The following is a 16,283-nucleotide window of genomic DNA, read 5'->3' as shown; positions in this document are numbered from 1 at the left end:
TGGCCATTTGATTGATTTCATTAGAACCTTTGTTCGTCACCGACGGTGCCTTTTCTTTGTTTTTACCCACATGGTCTCTTTATACCCAATTCTACAATTTCCATCTCAATAGTCTCGTCTTGCAGAATCCCGAATTCAGATTAGGACTGACGTGCATGGAGTAAGCGCCCTAAATGGACGGTGGCTGGGCTGGCGGACTGCCGACTGGACGCATCACCCGGGCCGTTGATATTGGACCACGGGGATGACATTTGGAACGGAGATGGGGCAGTGCGTGGCCGGGGGCCATTTGACGTCAGGGGCGGCCATGGAGTGCCTTGGGATCCGGATGAGTGCGACTCTGCTAGGACTGAGAATGAAATCCAAGTCGAAGAGAAGACGGTGACCCCGAGGCCATGCCCAACGATATAACCAGCTGTACCTGACGGGCTTATGTCCCCGTGATCCACACCGCCCATTCGGCCAGCTTCTCAGATTCCCCGGATTTCTGCTTCTCTCCTTTCTCCCTTGCTTAGCTCTCTCCCACCTCACTCTCCTTTGAACACAATAAATAACCTGGATCACCCCTCCCAGCTGGTCCACACTGTCTTTACCCAGCCACTTCATTATTTTTCCCTCGCCCTGACCGATCGCCGAAAGCTGAAGTGGAGGTTGGGGCCCAGGCAGTCTAGCTCGTCGACCTGACAGGCCACCCACCGAGCAGCCCTTGAATTGTCTCTTTGCTCTGATTTTCATCCATCCTTGGTCGCTCCTTACACCACGGAAGTGAACCCAATTGCCTTGCGACGACTCTCGTGCTCGTGCTCCCTACGAGCTGCGGAAAATTCACCCACATCCTGCCACACACAAAACTCGTCACCATGGGCGACCACGCTCAACGCCAGTCGTCGTGGCTGCGGGCTGCGACGAAGAATACCCCATGGATCTTGGTATGTGCTGCCCCCTCCACGGTTCATATACGAGGGACACGGATAGCTGACTGACTGGTTTGTGTACTCGTGCAGCTGACGGTGCAGTCCACGGGGTTCATATTGGTAGGTTGCCAGACTCATCCCGCCCCGGGAGCTGAAACTGATTCTGGTCCAGTTATCCCATTACTCTCGAGTGATGCCCCCCGCCGGCGGCAAACGCTACCTCACCTCCACCGCCGTCTTCGTAAACGAAGTGATCAAGCTCGCCCTCTCCCTCACAATGGCCCTCTACGATGTCTCCAAAACCGCTCCACCATCCATGCCCGCCACCTCTCTCTTCTTCTCCCTGACCAACGCGGTATTTTCAGGCGACTCCTGGAAGCTAGCTATCCCCGCCGGGTTCGAGGTGCTATCCAACTCCCTCCAGTACATTGCGTTGTCGAACTTGCGGGCCGCCACGTTCCAGGTTACGTTCCAATTGAAGTTTTTCACGATGGCCGTGTTTGGGCTGATGCTCCTCAGACGGAGCATTGGGGCCCGCAAGTGGGGGTTGCTTCTCCTTCTCCTGGTGGGCGTGGCGCTGGTGCAGATTCCCGATGCCAACTCCGAGCAGATGTCCCTCCAGGATGAGAATGCAAACGCGCACTTCCCGCGCTCATTGGAGGAGTGGAAGGCTGTTAAAGGGGTGGCGGCGAATTTGCACAAGCGCTCTGCGACCTACGAGGGCATTGAGGAGGACATCCAGACGGCTGATCCGCATCTGGACTCGGCCGTGGGCCTGCTCGCCGCTATTGGGGCCTCGGTGGCGTCGGGTTTTGCGAGCATCTACTTTGAGAAAGTGCTCAAGGATAGCTCCGCGAGCGTGTCTCTTTGGATTCGCAACGTGCAATTGGCCTTCTACTCCGCATTCCCGGCTCTCTTCATTGGAGTTGTGTTCCGGGATGGCGAGAAAATCGCCTACGATGGCTTCTTCCAGGGATATAACTGGGCCGTGTGGTCTGCTATTGGCTTGCAAGCTCTGGGTGGTCTCACCTCGGGCTTCTACATCACCCAAGCTCAGCGAGATGGCAGGAGCTTTGCCACGACCGGTAGTATCATCTTGAGCATCCTCGGCAGCATTTGGTTATTTTCCTTTGAGCTTACTGGGAGTGTAAGCTGCATTCCAGCCCATTCGTACGAGCGAGCGCTGACACTTCGTTTATAGTTCATCCTCGGTGCTGCCGCAGTGCTGGTCAGCACACACTACTACGGCAACCCCAGCTTCAGCCCTGGAAGCGTCCGTCCACCTCCAATCCAGGTGGACAGCTACGAAAAGGATTCCACGGGAGAGCAGGGCTCTCCTGTCTTGAACGCGCCCAACGACTTCTCCATCAAGCTCCCCAGCACCCCATTCCTGTCTGATGGCATGTCCAGCTCCCGTCCCAACTCCCCGGGTCCCGGCCACACTCGCGTCAGCTCCAGTCGCAACGCGAGTGCTAGTAACTATTTCGACAAGAGTTAGAGGGAGGGATGGAAGTGGACTTTTGTCCAGATATGAATGGTGGACCCTTGTTGTTCCTTCATGGCTCAATGACTTTTGGATAACTATCTGATAGACCCGTGAGATGTGTGGTAGAATCTCCATGACTAGCTTGATGCTCTGTCTGCCTGTTAACTTGTTTCTGCTCGATTTCCTCTCGAGGATGTCGGTCATACATGCATATATACGAAGCAATGAAGATGTTCTCATATACTGTCCACGTGCCCTCACCTAGTCTCTCTCTCTTTCCCTTTCCCATCCTTCACACCTACCCCCAATAACTGACTCCATCAATCACAATGCGACAGAGTCATCACTTCTCCATGTCTAACTGCTTCCCCTCCATCTCCAAGCGGCGGCCCGATAACCCCCACCCTGCCACTCCCACCCACAGCTCCAGGCCTGGTCTGATAGACGAGAGGCTCATCGAAGGTTCCCAGCAGTCTGCCCACGGTCCAATGGCTCCTGCCTATGATGATGACGAAGAGGGGTTTGATGCCTTCGGTAAGGGCACACACCCTCGCGCTTACGTCCGCTGATGGGCAAGTAGATCTCGAGCTACTGGCCCAAACCGAAGCTCCATCAATGGCAATGGCTGGAGGGAACTCACTGTTTCCTATCTCTACGCCTGTTCAGAGATCGTACCAGTCCAATCCTAGGCATTGCAATGCTCCCCAGCAGATTTCGAGATTCTTTCACCGTGAGTGACTCGACTCTGGCAGTTCAAACCATCCATCCACTTTCGTTGCTAACAGAATCCAGCGAGTTCCAGCATCACCCCTCTTCGAGACCAAGGGTCCAGATCCTCGGACATGGGATCAGCTACCCCATCGAGTCCGTTGATGCTAAAGTCAGGTCCGCTGGAACAGGGCTCTCTTGAGACTGAGCGCAGGTACTATCAACCTGATACCACGCAGCCATCTTCCCAGCCCTTTTCGTCACATCAAAGCACAGAGACTACAACACGTACCAAAATGCCCTACCCCAATATGCCACCCTCTATTCGAGGGATTGTTCTTGTCTCCGTGAACGATCTGCCCGACTCATACAGATCGCTCTTTCGATTCCCGCTGTTCAACGCAATCCAATCCAAATGCTTCCATCCCGTCTACAACACCAGCGACAATCTTGTCCTCTCCGCTCCAACAGGTAGCGGCAAGACCGTTGTCATGGAACTGGCCATCTGCAGACTCCTCAATACCCTGAAAGACGAGCGATTCAAGGTTGTCTACCAGGCGCCCACGAAAGCACTCTGCGCAGAACGTTTCCGAGACTGGAACCACAAGCTATCCGCCCTGGACCTCAAATGTGCAGAGTGCACCGGCGACACAGATTACACGCAGCTCCGCAGCGTGCAGAACAGCCAGATCATCATCACAACCCCCGAAAAATGGGACAGCATGACCCGAAAATGGAAAGACCACATGCGTCTCATGCAGCTGGTTAAACTGTTCCTCATTGACGAAGTGCATATCCTCAAAGAAACCCGCGGGTCCACCCTCGAAGCAGTCGTCTCGCGCATGAAGAATATCGGATCGAATGTGCGCTTTGTGGCTCTCAGCGCGACGGTCCCTAATTCAGAGGATATCGCGACGTGGCTTGGCAAGGATGCCACAAATCAGCATGTTCCTGCGCACCGAGAGCATTTCGGAGAGGAATTTCGGCCGGTCAAATTACAGAAGTTTGTTTATGGATATCAGTCGACCGCGAATGATTTTGCTTTTGATAAGATCTGTGCTTCCAAGTGAGTCGAATCTTTCTGGACGAGCGTGAAGTGTCTTGCTGAGTGAGATATGTGTAGACTTCCCGAAGTTCTTGGGATGCACTCGTCTCAGAGACCTATCATGATCTTTTGCTGCACCAGGAACTCGACTGTTACCACTGCCAAAGAACTGGCTTCTCTGTGGACGATGACCAACCCGCCAGCTAGACTTTGGAAGGGGCCAAGCAAGCGTATCGAATCGCACAATGACGATCTGAAGAGTATGTATCTCCTAGACTTTTATGAGATAGCTGAATGCTTACTGAGAAGCAGCCACCATCGCCGCGGGAGTGGCCTTCCACCACGCTGGACTTAGTCCTGTAGACCGCCATACCGTCGAGAAGGGCTTCCTAGGAGGCGACATCAACGTGATCTGCTGTACATCAACACTTGCAGTTGGAGTCAACCTGCCCTGTCACTTGGTGATCATCAAAAACACTGTGGTCTGGCAAGATGGCGGGTGCAAAGAGTACTCCGACCTCGAGATGATGCAGATGCTCGGTCGAGCCGGCAGGCCCCAGTTTGACGACAGTGCCACGGCAGTGATACTCACCCGCAGGGAGCGAGTGGCTCATTACGAAAAACTGGTCTCTGGCTCCGAGAGCCTGGAAAGCTGCTTGCATCTCAACCTGATTGAGCACCTGAATGCGGAGATCGGGTTGGGAAATGTCTCTGACGTGGACTCGGCGGTCAAATGGCTTGCGGGCACTTTTTTGTTTATTCGCCTGCGACGGAATCCCACGCATTACAAGCTCAAGGAGGGTGCGAACCAGGATGACGAGGATGAGATGCTTCGGCAGATCTGTGAGAAGGATATCAAGCTTCTTCAAGAGAGTGGGCTGGTGGAGTCCGATGTTCTTCGATCAACCCGGTTCGGGGAAGCAATGGCGCGGTACTACATTCGATTTGAGACTATGAAGACGCTTCTGTCGTTGAAGCCACAGGCAACCATTTCCCAGACCGTGAGTTTATAACTACAACTGTCGAAGATTAAACTGACCCAACTACCAGCTTACCGTAACCTCCCAAGCCGAAGAATTCCGCGAACTCAGACTCAAAGCAGGCGAAAAGTCTCTGTACCGAGAGATCAACAATGACCCCGGCATCCGGTACCCGATCAAAGTCGACATCGCCCTGCCATGCCACAAGATCTCGCTTCTCCTCCAATCCGAGCTGGGAGCGATCGAGTTCCCGGACAGTGACCAGCTCCAAAAACACAAATTCCCCTTCCAGCAGGATAAGAGTCTTGTCTTTGCGCATGTCAGCAGATTGATCCGGTGCGTAATCGACTGCCAAATTGCGCGGGGCGACTCAGTCGCCATCCAAAACGCCTTGTCCCTAGCACGTAGCTTTGGTGCGAAGGTATGGGATCACTCGCCGCTTCAGATGAAGCAGATCGAGCAGGTGGGTGTTGTCGCTGTGCGCAGACTGGCTGCTGCGGGGATCATGAGTATCGAAGCACTGGAATCAACAGAAGCGCATCGCATCGAGATGGTTCTTAGTAAAAATCCGCCCTTTGGGAGCAAGCTCCTCGGACGGCTCAAGGAGTTTCCAAAGCTGAGGGTTTCTGTGAAGATTATGGACAAGGTTTGACATCATCGAGCTGTGTTGAGAGTTGTGACTGACCATGAGCAATTAGGAGACGAAGGTCGGCGCCATCAACATCCGCTTCAAAGTGGACATGGCATTTATGAACGACAAAATCCCTGTCTTCTTTCAGCGTCGACCTGTTTATGTCTGCTTATTGGCTGAGACTTCGGATGGACGGATGATTGACTTCAGGCGGGTCAGGTCAGTTTTTTAGATGCCGCCCTGCTATTGAATACTGATAGTCTTGAAGTGCGAGTAAGCTCCAGGAGGGACTTCAAGTGCAGCTCTCTGCGGAATTGAAGAGCCCAGATCAGTTCATTGTTTGTCATGTCATGTGTGATGATATCGGTGCGTCTTCCCGCCCAAAACGAGATTGGGGATACACTGACGGTGCATAGCGGGGACCTGGAGACAAGCTGAGATCAGACCTGACCTGCCCTCGCATTTCTTTCCGTGTAAACGCGATGAGAACGCCAGGGGAGTAGGCAAAGACATTTCACGGCACAGTTCCCACAACGGGGATGTATCTGCGCGACGCAGTCGAGAGAAAGATGACTTCGACGGCGATGATCTGGATCTCGACGACTTCCTTGCTGCAAGCCAGAGTCCCGAGAAAGCGAAGAAGTTTATTGAGCCGTTAAGCTGTCAGCTGGACAGTGCAGACTGGCTGTCCATCGACAATACTCCCACTCCCAGCCCGCCCCGCCCAGCATACAAATCGCACGGATGGACCGCCATAAATGACACCTGGCCGGCAAACACAAACATGGGTTCTGTCCAGCTGGATGATGAGGAAAACGAAAACGAAAATGAGCCGGTCCGACTTCCGACTGGACGGTGGGCATGCAATCACAAATGCAAAGACAAAACGAGGTACTTTTCTTCCAACTTTATATCTCGCCTGCTGACTGATAGTGACACAGCTGCAAGCACTTCTGTTGCCGAGAGGGCCTGGAGAAACCGCCCAAACCCAGTAAGAAACGGGCTCTTATTCCGAATCAGAAGAGTGCCGGTCTCAATCAGTTGACCTTGTCGGCGAGTTTGAACAAGAAAGACTCGGCAGTCAGCTTGAAGGAGAAGGGACGAGATGCGGAAAATGCCTTGCCTGAGAAAAAGTCCAAGAAGAAAAGGACGAGTGAATTGCCAGCCTTTTCGGAGCGTGGTGGGGTTAACATCAACCGTCGGCCGAAGACAATGTCGAGCGATTATAGCGATGACGATGACATTTTTTTTGACAACTTGCTCTCTCCGTCGGTGCTGATGGGGAAAGTGGGATCGAGTGTGGTGAAGCCGAACGCTCATGCTCAAGAACGCAACGAAACAGCTGGATCGGGAGTGGAAAGTGAGGAAATGAAAGAAGTATGCAACACCGCCAAAGTTGCTGCTCCCCGAGTCGGAACAGCCATGTCCGCATCTTCTGCCAAGCAGAACAAGCCACCCAAGCCACTGGAAGATCTGGATTTCTTCGATGTGTGGGATGACCTGATATCCGAACCGGAGATCTCCAAGGATCCCGAAGTAACTAAGGCTTCAGAAGACGTTGCGGCACTGATCCCGTCAGAGGCAAACGTATCGCGCAAACCTAAGCGAAAGGCCAGCAAAGTGGATGGTATGGAAGGGCAGCTGTTTCAGCATGAAAAACGGGTCAAGCCTGCTCCTTCGATGGATACCATGACGCAGGTCGAGCACAAGGCGATGAAGGTCTCTGCCGAGTGGGAAGATATCGATCCTCTGCTGCTGGATGAGTTCAAGGACATTGTTAACTTCTTCTGATGTAGTTTTAAGCCGTACACCTAGGTAGTCAACAACAATATCATCATCACTCTTATACTTCCCCGATCCACCAATCCACCTAGACTGGCCCGTGCGGGACCCACGGCTCCATCTCGCTTTCGTCCGACCAAACTCCCTGTTCCGTCCACGGTTTTTCTCTCTCTTCCTTGATCTCCCCACCTCTACCAACCATGAAAGCCAAGCGCCAAAACACTCTGCCGCTCGAAGACGCCTCCGTGGCCCCAGCCACCTTCACAGACGGCCAACCGCTCCCGAAACTCATCGTCTTCGACCTCGACTACACGCTCTGGCCCTTCTGGGTCGACACGCACGTCAGCGCGCCCGTGAAGCCGCGCGACAACAACTCTCGCGTCGTCGACCGCTGGGGCGAGTCGTTCGCCTTCTACCCCGCCGTCTCGTCAATCGTGCACGCCTGCAACACCCGCGAAATCCCGCTCGCGCTCGCATCACGCACCCACGCCCCAGACCTGGCGCGCGACATGCTGAAGGCTCTGCATATCATTCCTTCCTTTTCGGACAACCCCGCCGTGAACGCAATGAAGACGACCCGCGCGCTGGAACATTTTGATTATATCCAGATCTTCCCTGCGAACAAGACGGCGCATTTCGCGAAGATTCAGCAGGCCAGTGGGGTCGAGTATGAGGATATGCTGTTTTTTGATGATGAGGCGCGGAACCGCAATGTTGAGACCGAGCTGGGGGTGACCTTTTGTCTGGTACGCGATGGCATGACTCGCGATGAGTTCGATCGTGGGGTCATGGCCTGGAGGAAACGGAATGGCATTAAGCAGCGCGCGGATGGGGAGTGATTTTTTTTATGTATATATTGTAACCACTTGTGTTTAGATCGAGATACCCGGATATACTACCTAGACATGAAGGACCCCGAAATTAAGAGATACTGTCTATGGATATAGATCTTGCTGTGTCTGTAGTAGTGCGAGCTTTGACCCACCGTCTTCACCTCCGCGGAACTAACCCGACCACTTCCACCACCACCACCAACAACAACAGTACCAGCGATGGCCACCCTCAAACCTCCCTCAGCAACCCACCGCTCCTCCTCCTCCGCCCCGCCAGGCCCCCCTCGCGCCCCCGTCAAAGCAGACCCCAGCGCCACAATCGCCGACACGGCCGTCTTCCAAGGCACGCACCCCATAACCATCGGCCCCGGCACGGTCATCCACCCACGCGCCCGACTCTATTCCTACGAGGGGCCGATCACAATCGGGGATGGATGCATCATCAGCGAGAAAGCGGTGATTGGCGCAGCGCCAGAGTCGGCGTCGAAAGAGCGCAGCGCGTCGAGTTCGAGGACTGCCTCTCCGTCTCCGTCTCCGTCGACACCTACCGATGGCACCACCACCACCACACAAACAATACACACACCGACACCAGAGGAGGGCCTTCCAATCCGCATATCCTACTTCGTCACCATCGGCCCCCTCTCCTCCATTCTCCCGGGTTCGCACATCCACTCGGCCGCCGCAATCGATAGTCTAGCGACCATCCACCGCGGCGCAGAGATCGGGTCCCACGCCAAGATCTGCGCGGGCTGCGTCGTGCCGCAGAATGGACGTGTCGCCGAGTGGACGGTTGTCTGGGGGTCTGGGGTCGGTCAGCGGCGAACACGGGGGAGAGGTGCAAGGCCTCCTGGTTCGGCTGTGCGTGTGGCGGCGTATGTTGCTCAGGTGCCTGTGCCCGAGTCTGCGCCGGAGGGGAAGCTGGTTGAGGATGCACGGTTGATGGTTCTTGTGAGGGAGAGGGAGGCGTTAGGGAGGATGATTGCCGGTGCGAAGAAGAGGTAGACTATGTTCTATGTCTATGGCTATGGCCATCTCTCCTGTACTTGGCGACGAGCTTGGTCGGTGTCTTGTACAGTTGGTTCGGAGATTGATGTCTTTTACTGTTTATACCCCTTTGTACATTAGTATCCAAATGGAACACATAGATCGATTGGTTACTTGGAAATGGAGAATTCGACAATACATCCATTTAGCACCCCGGCGACAAATCCGACGCGAATAGGATACATGAAGCAACACAAAACAAAAGAAAATAGATATTATGCTCTGATCCGTGCTCGAAAGGGTAGTAGCGCTTCCTCGATGACCCTTCAACCACAGGAAAACATATATGAAAAAACATCAAAACACTAAAAGAGTACAACACAAAATGGTAACAAAGAGATACATGAAGAAGCCTTCTAGAAAATCAGGAAGAACCAGCACCACCACGAGCTTGTCCGCCGCCACCTCGCATTCTCTTGCCGCCGCTTGCACTCTCAGCAGTGGCGTCAGGGCCTTCTTCGCGCGTGCGTTTGTTCCCTTGGGGAATGAACTGGCGCGCTTGCACATTCAAGGCTCCACCGCCACGAGCTGCTGTCGGACTCGATTGGCCCTGGTTTTGTTGGTTCTGCGCAGCACTGGCGTTCTGATTTCCACCGCGGCCTTGGCCTCGGCCGCCACGGCCACGTGGAAGGCCGCTGCCGCGCTGACTTTGCTGAGTCTGGGCCTGGCCCTGTTGCTGTTGTTGCTGATCGACTTGCTGTTGTTGATGGCCGGAGGGGTTCTGTTGGCCACCGCCGCGTCCGCCTCGTCCGCCTCGCGCGACCGGCAATCCAGACTGGAGAGCTCGTAGCATACCCGGAGCGGTGCCTGCAGGTGGTTTGCTGGGCAGAGAAGTAGGCTGCTGATTGCCTTGCTGATTTTGTTGGAGTTGGCCAAATGGATTCACAGGAGCGACGGCCTCGCCGTCTTCTGGTTGCTCCCCACCATTGGCGGCGGGTTCAGCTGCGTCGGGTGTTTTCACTGTTTGTTCAGTGGCCGGAGCAGGAGAGGGTGCAGCAGGAGGTTGCGGAGTGGCTGCCGGCGCGGGAGACGCGGCTGGCTTTGGTGTTTGAGCGGCAGCAGGAGCGGGCTTGGCCGTCTTTGCAACCTCCCATACTTCCACCACGGGCTTCTGTGGAGTCTCAGTAGCAGCCTTTTGGACCACGTCGAGCTTGGCCTGAGAAGTGCGGAATCGAGTGTCGAGCATGCTGATCCGGGCAAGTGACTTCTTGTCGGACAGCTCAACAGCAGATTTGATCTTCTCGCCCAGTTCCTCTTCGTGTGTCTTCTTGAGCGCATCCTTCTCTTCGTTGAACTTCTTCTCCAACTCCGCCGTCGCTTCTCCGTTGCCCCCCGCAGATGATCCCTGGGCTTGGGCCTCCTGCTTCTCCTTCTCTCTTTGCTGGTGGATCTGGGCCTTAATGTTGTTGCGGACGATGGTCTGAATGGTCTTGTTCTTGTGAACAAGCTCTCTAGCCTGAGCGTCGGTCAACTCGGGAAGCTCGACTGTCTTTGATGGCGTTGCTGGTGCCGATGCTTGTTGATCGCTCACTGCCGCAGTATCAGAAGCAGCTGGCTGTTCACCACCAGCGGACAGCTTCTCAATCTCGGCTCGGTGCGCGGCCCGAATTTCGGCCAGCTTGCTGTTGAACATTTCTTTGAGCTTGTCGGAGCGTTCCTTGATCTTCGCCGCCTGCTCGGTATCCTTCGCAGCCAGGAGACCGTCCTTTTCAGCAAGAGCTGCTTCCAGGCGTTTGATCTTCTCCTCTAGGGACTTGATCTTCTGCTCATCAGCAGGAGCGGTGGTAACTTGAGCCGTTGCAGTCGGGAACTGGGATGCAGGTGTCGGGTTGACTGCATCGGTTTCGGTGGTAGCCACAATCGGTGCGGCAGCTGGGGTCGGTGTGGCGGCCGGAGCTGGCGTCTCGGCCATTTTACTCTTCAGCCCTTCCAGCTCTTCCTTTGTAGTCTTCAGTTCTTCCTGGATGACCTCCTTCTCCTGCAAGGCCACAGTCAACTCCGCTTGCTTGCTGTTGACCTTCCCAGAAAGATCCTTCGACCGTGCCTTGAATTGTTCGGTGAGCTTTGCTTTCAGGTCCTGCCTCTGATCCTCGGCATTTTTGAGCTGTTCGGGGAACGTGGTGGCCTGGGCTTGTAGAGTATCCCGTGCGGACACAGCTTCGTCCCGTTCCTTTTGGAGGGTAGCGAGCTTCTGCTTCAACTCTTCCATCTCGGCCGGATCCACTCGGTCGTATTTCTGGAGAATGTCTTGTATACGCTGCTGGTAACGATCGCGGTCGGCTTGGAGCAGCTGCATCTCGCCGTCCTTGGTTTCTGCCAAATTCTCAAGTTCGCGGATCTTGGACCCGAGAGGCTCAATTTGCTGGTTGAGTTCATCGACACGAGCAGACTTCTCGGTCAGCGCAGTCTCGGTCTGCCTGAGTTGGTTGCGAAGCGTGACACTGCTCTCACGGAAAACGTTGAGCTCGTTGATTGTCTCCATAAGCTTGTTGTGGTTCAGCGTATTGTGCTCGCTATCAGCAGCAGCACGACGTTGTTGTTCAAGCTTGAGGCGTGTTTCGTCCAGCTGAGATTGAGTGTAGTCGAGTTGCTGGCGGAGACGCTTGCTCTCCTGCATCGAGAGATGATATTGAACATCAACGATCTCCTTCTCACGGCGCAGGAATTTGATGACCTCCTGGAGACCCTCCAGGTTTGGTGCCATCTGCTCTCCTTCCTGCTCCTCATTTTCGGCGACATTGGCGCGATCGCGTTGCAAGGAAGAGATCTGGCCGCTGATATTCTCCAGCTGCGAGTGCAGAAGAGAGTTCTGGTGAAGGACTTCCTCACGGCGTTTCTGTAATTCAGCAAGCTCGCTTTCGTATCTGGCCTTCATCTCCACCCAGCTCTCCTCTTTCTGGGCCAGATCCCTCTTGTAGGTCTCGGACTGGGACCTCACCCCCGCGATATCGAGCTTCAGTTGGTTGGCTTCGGCACGAACTGTTTGAAGATTCTTCGCTGCTTCGGCATGCTTGACAAGCTCGCTTTCGTAGTTTTGTTGCGCGTGTTGAGCGATTTCAGCCTGGGCTTTCAGATCCTCTTGGTGGAACTGAGCAGCAGCGACGTGTCGTTCATTGTCGTCCTTCAGTCGAGTAATATCTGCCTCATAGGTGGCCTTTTGCTCATCAAGACGGCGCGTAGCATCGCCTTGCTCCTCACGAATCTTAGACATTTCATTGTTGGTGTTGGACAGCTCCGAAGAGATTTCTTCAATCCGCGTTTCGAGATCCTGGATCTTCTTGTCCTTCTCCTCAACAAGACGGTCGGTCTCTTCACGGTACTGATCCTGAGTGTCGGTGACCGACTGCAACCGTTCTTCCGTGGCCTGGCTGATGGCCTGGTAGTCCTCGACTCGTTCCTTTGCGTGTTCGAGCTCAGTCCTCGCCAATTCAAGGTCACGTTTCAGTTCGGAAACCTCGATGGCAAGCTCCTGCTCGCGGGTCAGACTACCGCCCTCGCCAGCCTCTTGCGTGACCACAGTGGTGTCGTCAGTCGCGCCAGGAGCCACACTAGGTCGAGTTTGAAGAACTTGGAGGCGTTCTTCGGCGCTTCGGAGTCCAACAGACAGCTCATCATTGCGCGCCTGCAGATGGTCTCTTGTCGTCTTCAAAGCGACCAATTCTTCGCGTACGGCGCCCAGGCTGGTAACCAGATCGTCAATGCGTTTCTGACTCTGCTCGTGCTCGTACTCTCGGCGAAGAGTGGCCTTCTTCGACTCCTCGAGTTCGTCGTTCAGTTTTCGCTTGGTGGATTGCAGTTCAGATTCCAGTGATTCAACGTTGGATTGGAGTCGGCGGCGACTCTCAGCATCCGAGTGCTCTCGCTCGTTTAGGATGGTCTGTAGGTTGGCGTTTAGGGAATCGAGTCTGCTGCGTTCGTTCCGCAAGGTTTCCGTGTCCTCAATCAACCGCTTCTCGATGTTCTTCCACAGCTCCTTCTCCGCTTTCAGGTTGGCATTCTCCCGCTGGAGACTCTCTGCCAAGCCCTTTGCCTCCACGAGATCCTCAGCCGCTTGCTGTGTTCGAAGGTCTTGTCGGTTGGCTTGCTCAAAAAGCGTGTTACAGCGCTTTTGGAGTTCGCCGTTCTCAGTCTTAAGCATATTGAAGTTGCTCTGGTGTAGCTCGGCACGTTGGGAAGCGGTAGCAACTTGACTGCTATATCGACTGATTTCGCTCATCAACTCGCTGTTCTTTCGGGAGAGCTCATTGACCTGCTGCCGCAAAGATTTGTGATCTGTAGCAGTCTCCTCACGGAAATTGTCGAAATGAGCCTGGACCTTCCGAAGTAGCTCGGCATAGTCTGGAGCATCATTGGCCTGACTGCTGGTGCTGGCGCCCAGAGGAGCCGCGCCGAGTGGGACGGACTGAGAGAAGACGGATGGGTCTCCGACAGGCTGGCGTCGGTGAGTGAGCATGCTACGGAAGGTATCGCGTTCCTTCACGTAGCTCTTCGTCTGGGCGACCAAGTTCGCAATTTCGTCGCGATAGGTCTGCACACGGATCCGCAGATCCTTCAGCTCCTCGTGCTCTTGTTGGCGGACGACATCCTTCGCACGGGCTTCCTCACCCTCCATCCTGTCGCCAAGTTCCCTCAGCATACGCCGGAGAGTGACATTTTGCTCCTGAAGCTCGTGGAGGTCCTTGAAGGTGGTTAGATTTCGGCTGATGAAGCGACCAGTTGGGTTAAGGTCGGCGGCGGACTCCTCGATCTCGTTGCGGGCGATCTTCTCCAGCTCCTCACGGTCATAGTCTTCGCCCTGTTTCGCAACGGCAACCTCCAAAACGAGAACCTTAACCTCGGCACTCAGATCCCGAAGTTGTTGGCGTAAGATATCTCCTTCACGGGCAAGACCCTCAACCTGGCCTTGCCATTTCCTCGCTTCCTTGGTCGCGTCATCACGTTCCTTACCGGAAGTTTCAAGAATGTTGGACATCTCCACAACCGCGTTTTCAAGGCGGGAGTGGTCTGCGCGAAGTTCGTCGATCTCAGGCTTGCTTGATTCGAGTTCTTGCATCATCTCATCCAGCGTCGACTGAAGCTCTTGGTTGTTCTTCTGCTCTCTCGAAAGCTGGGTGCGCATCTTGTCGTATTCTGTGTACATCTGGGTCAATGTGAGATTGCCCTTGCCACGAGAAGCCCGGGGAGAGAAGGTGCTGCCAGGAGTTCCGGGCCGCATTGGGGTGCTGGGGCCCGCTCCATTCAGTGATCGAGCAGGGCTCATAGATCCAAGCCTGGGTCCTTCAGACTCGAGCTGGCTGACGGATATCTCAAGCTCGGCAACACGACGCTCAGCGGCTTGCTTGTCGGTGTGTTCCGTCTCGATTTCGACACGGAGGCGCGAGATCTCCTCCGCTGCATCATCCTTGGCCTTCTCCAACGCAAATTGACACTCTTGCACGCGCTTCTTAGCTGTCTCCGCTGAAGATCCATGCAAGTCGGCAAGTCGCTTGAGACTGTCACGCTCAATGCGGGAAGACTCGTCAGCCTGGATTGCTTCTTCTTTGAGTTGCTGGATGCTGGCCAGGGATTCTTCGTAGCGCTGTTCCGTTTCGTCCAAACGGCTCTTGAGAGAGTTCTCGCTGCGCCGCAGGGAGTCGATGGTCGAATTGGCCTCCTCATTCTCACGCTGCAGTTCGGAGATCCGCGCACCCTTCTCTTTGCGGAACTTGATGTACTCGGCGGATTTGGTCTTCAGCTCGGTCTCGAACCATTCGTTGTTCTTCTTTGTGAGGCCAAGCTCTTGCTGAAGGTTCTGCTCGCGGAATCGTGCGCTAGCAGAGGCCGAGTTCGCACTCTGAAGATTCTGCTCCGCGGTGGAAAGCTCTCGCCGCAGCTCGATGGTCTTCTTGTGCTGTGTCGAAAGCTCCTCGGCTAATTTATCATGAGCAGCGGACTTTGATTCAAGCAAAGCCAGCGTATCTCGATTGGAGGCTTCGAGAGACGAGATGCGCGATTTGAGGGACGTGGCTTCGGACTCATTCGACGTGGAAGATGATTTGAGCGTGGAAATTTCTGATTCGAGAGCAGAACGAGTGGTTTCTAATGGTGTCAGAATGGAGATGTTTATATCATCACAAAAAAAGGTCCCACCTACCAGATTCGTTTAATTTCTTCCTCAAATCCTCGACCTCCTTGTGACCCTTCTCCACGGTGCCTTTCAAAACCTTGATCTTCGATTCATTGCTGCGCACCGCATTCTCTAGCTCAACCTCCAAGCGAAGTTTGTCGGATTTAAGTTCATCGTACTCATGTGCCTTCTTGGTGATGGATGCCAGCAGCTGATTGACAAGGTCCACGGTCGGGGCCTGCGTCAGGGTGGAGAGCGTAGCTTCTGGGATAGCGTAATGAGAGGATAGATAAGGTAGTTCAACTGCAGCGTCTGCCATGATGATTGAAGTTTCAACAGCTGCGAGCTGTTGGGCCGCGCGTGTTGGGGAGTGTAGTAGCGCGGCGCAAAGCAGGAGCTGTCCAACGCGCGATGTGTACCGTTCTCAGACACGTACACAAGGCGCTGCTGGAAAAGCTTATGACATTGCGTTGCAATAGCAAGAGAGAGAAAGGAAACTGAAGAAAGAAACGCCAATAATAAGTGAGAGATGAGTGAGGGTAATTGGCGGGTTGAGGTGTGTCGAAGGGCGAGTTTCGATCGCGGCGACGGGGTTGGCGAGCTTGCCCGATGCGGTTAGCTGGTCACGTGGACGGCGGCTCTTCTTGAACGCTTGTTCTGACCTTGGCCTTTCGTCAATTCCCATCCGGCCGGGCTGTTCTTTTCTGTTTCAGTCGCATCACTGCCACCATCCTATGTTCAGTCATACAGG

The 16,283-nt window shown here is 54.5% G+C and overlaps 5 protein-coding genes across 5 annotated transcripts; 4 read left to right on the top strand and 1 right to left on the bottom strand.

Annotated features, from left to right (window-relative positions):
• Positions 1 to 860: 860 nt before the first annotated feature.
• On the top strand, positions 861 to 2,412 carry PFLUO_LOCUS8659 (UDP-galactose transporter Gms1; the record flags this gene model as incomplete). The annotated part of the gene is made up of 4 exons (XM_073786408.1): positions 861 to 929; positions 1,005 to 1,034; positions 1,087 to 2,061; positions 2,116 to 2,412. The coding sequence occupies 4 exons, from the start codon at positions 861 to 863 to the stop codon at positions 2,410 to 2,412; spliced, it is 1,371 nt and encodes a 456-aa protein (XP_073642667.1).
• Positions 2,413 to 2,753: 341 nt separating this feature from the next.
• PFLUO_LOCUS8658 (ATP-dependent DNA helicase MER3) lies at positions 2,754 to 7,555 on the top strand (the record flags this gene model as incomplete). The annotated part of the gene is made up of 9 exons (XM_073786407.1): positions 2,754 to 2,934; positions 3,193 to 4,174; positions 4,295 to 4,413; positions 4,466 to 5,154; positions 5,204 to 5,779; positions 5,832 to 5,983; positions 6,033 to 6,130; positions 6,181 to 6,619; positions 6,706 to 7,555. 9 exons carry the CDS (start codon positions 2,754 to 2,756, stop codon positions 7,553 to 7,555), a joined length of 4,086 nt encoding a protein of 1,361 aa, XP_073642666.1.
• Positions 7,556 to 7,746: 191 nt separating this feature from the next.
• On the top strand, positions 7,747 to 8,385 carry PFLUO_LOCUS8657 (uncharacterized protein; the record flags this gene model as incomplete). Its single annotated transcript, XM_073786406.1, has 1 exon — positions 7,747 to 8,385. One exon carries the CDS (start codon positions 7,747 to 7,749, stop codon positions 8,383 to 8,385), a length of 639 nt encoding a protein of 212 aa, XP_073642665.1.
• Positions 8,386 to 8,598: 213 nt separating this feature from the next.
• On the top strand, positions 8,599 to 9,384 carry PFLUO_LOCUS8656 (uncharacterized protein; the record flags this gene model as incomplete). The annotated part of the gene is made up of 1 exon (XM_073786405.1): positions 8,599 to 9,384. One exon carries the CDS (start codon positions 8,599 to 8,601, stop codon positions 9,382 to 9,384), a length of 786 nt encoding a protein of 261 aa, XP_073642664.1.
• A 406-nt stretch (positions 9,385 to 9,790) lies between these two features.
• Positions 9,791 to 15,851, bottom strand: PFLUO_LOCUS8655 (Protein mlp1; the record flags this gene model as incomplete). Its single annotated transcript, XM_073786404.1, has 2 exons — positions 9,791 to 15,504; positions 15,560 to 15,851. The coding sequence occupies 2 exons, from the start codon at positions 15,849 to 15,851 to the stop codon at positions 9,791 to 9,793; spliced, it is 6,006 nt and encodes a 2,001-aa protein (XP_073642663.1).
• Between the last annotated feature and the right edge of the window lie 432 nt (positions 15,852 to 16,283).

This window comes from Penicillium psychrofluorescens, assembly GCF_964197705.1.
Source record: "Penicillium psychrofluorescens genome assembly, chromosome: 6".
NCBI classification, from domain to species: domain Eukaryota; kingdom Fungi; phylum Ascomycota; class Eurotiomycetes; order Eurotiales; family Aspergillaceae; genus Penicillium; species Penicillium psychrofluorescens.
The sequence above is the reverse complement of the archived record's forward strand: the minus strand, read 5'-3'. Positions and strand labels throughout refer to the sequence as shown.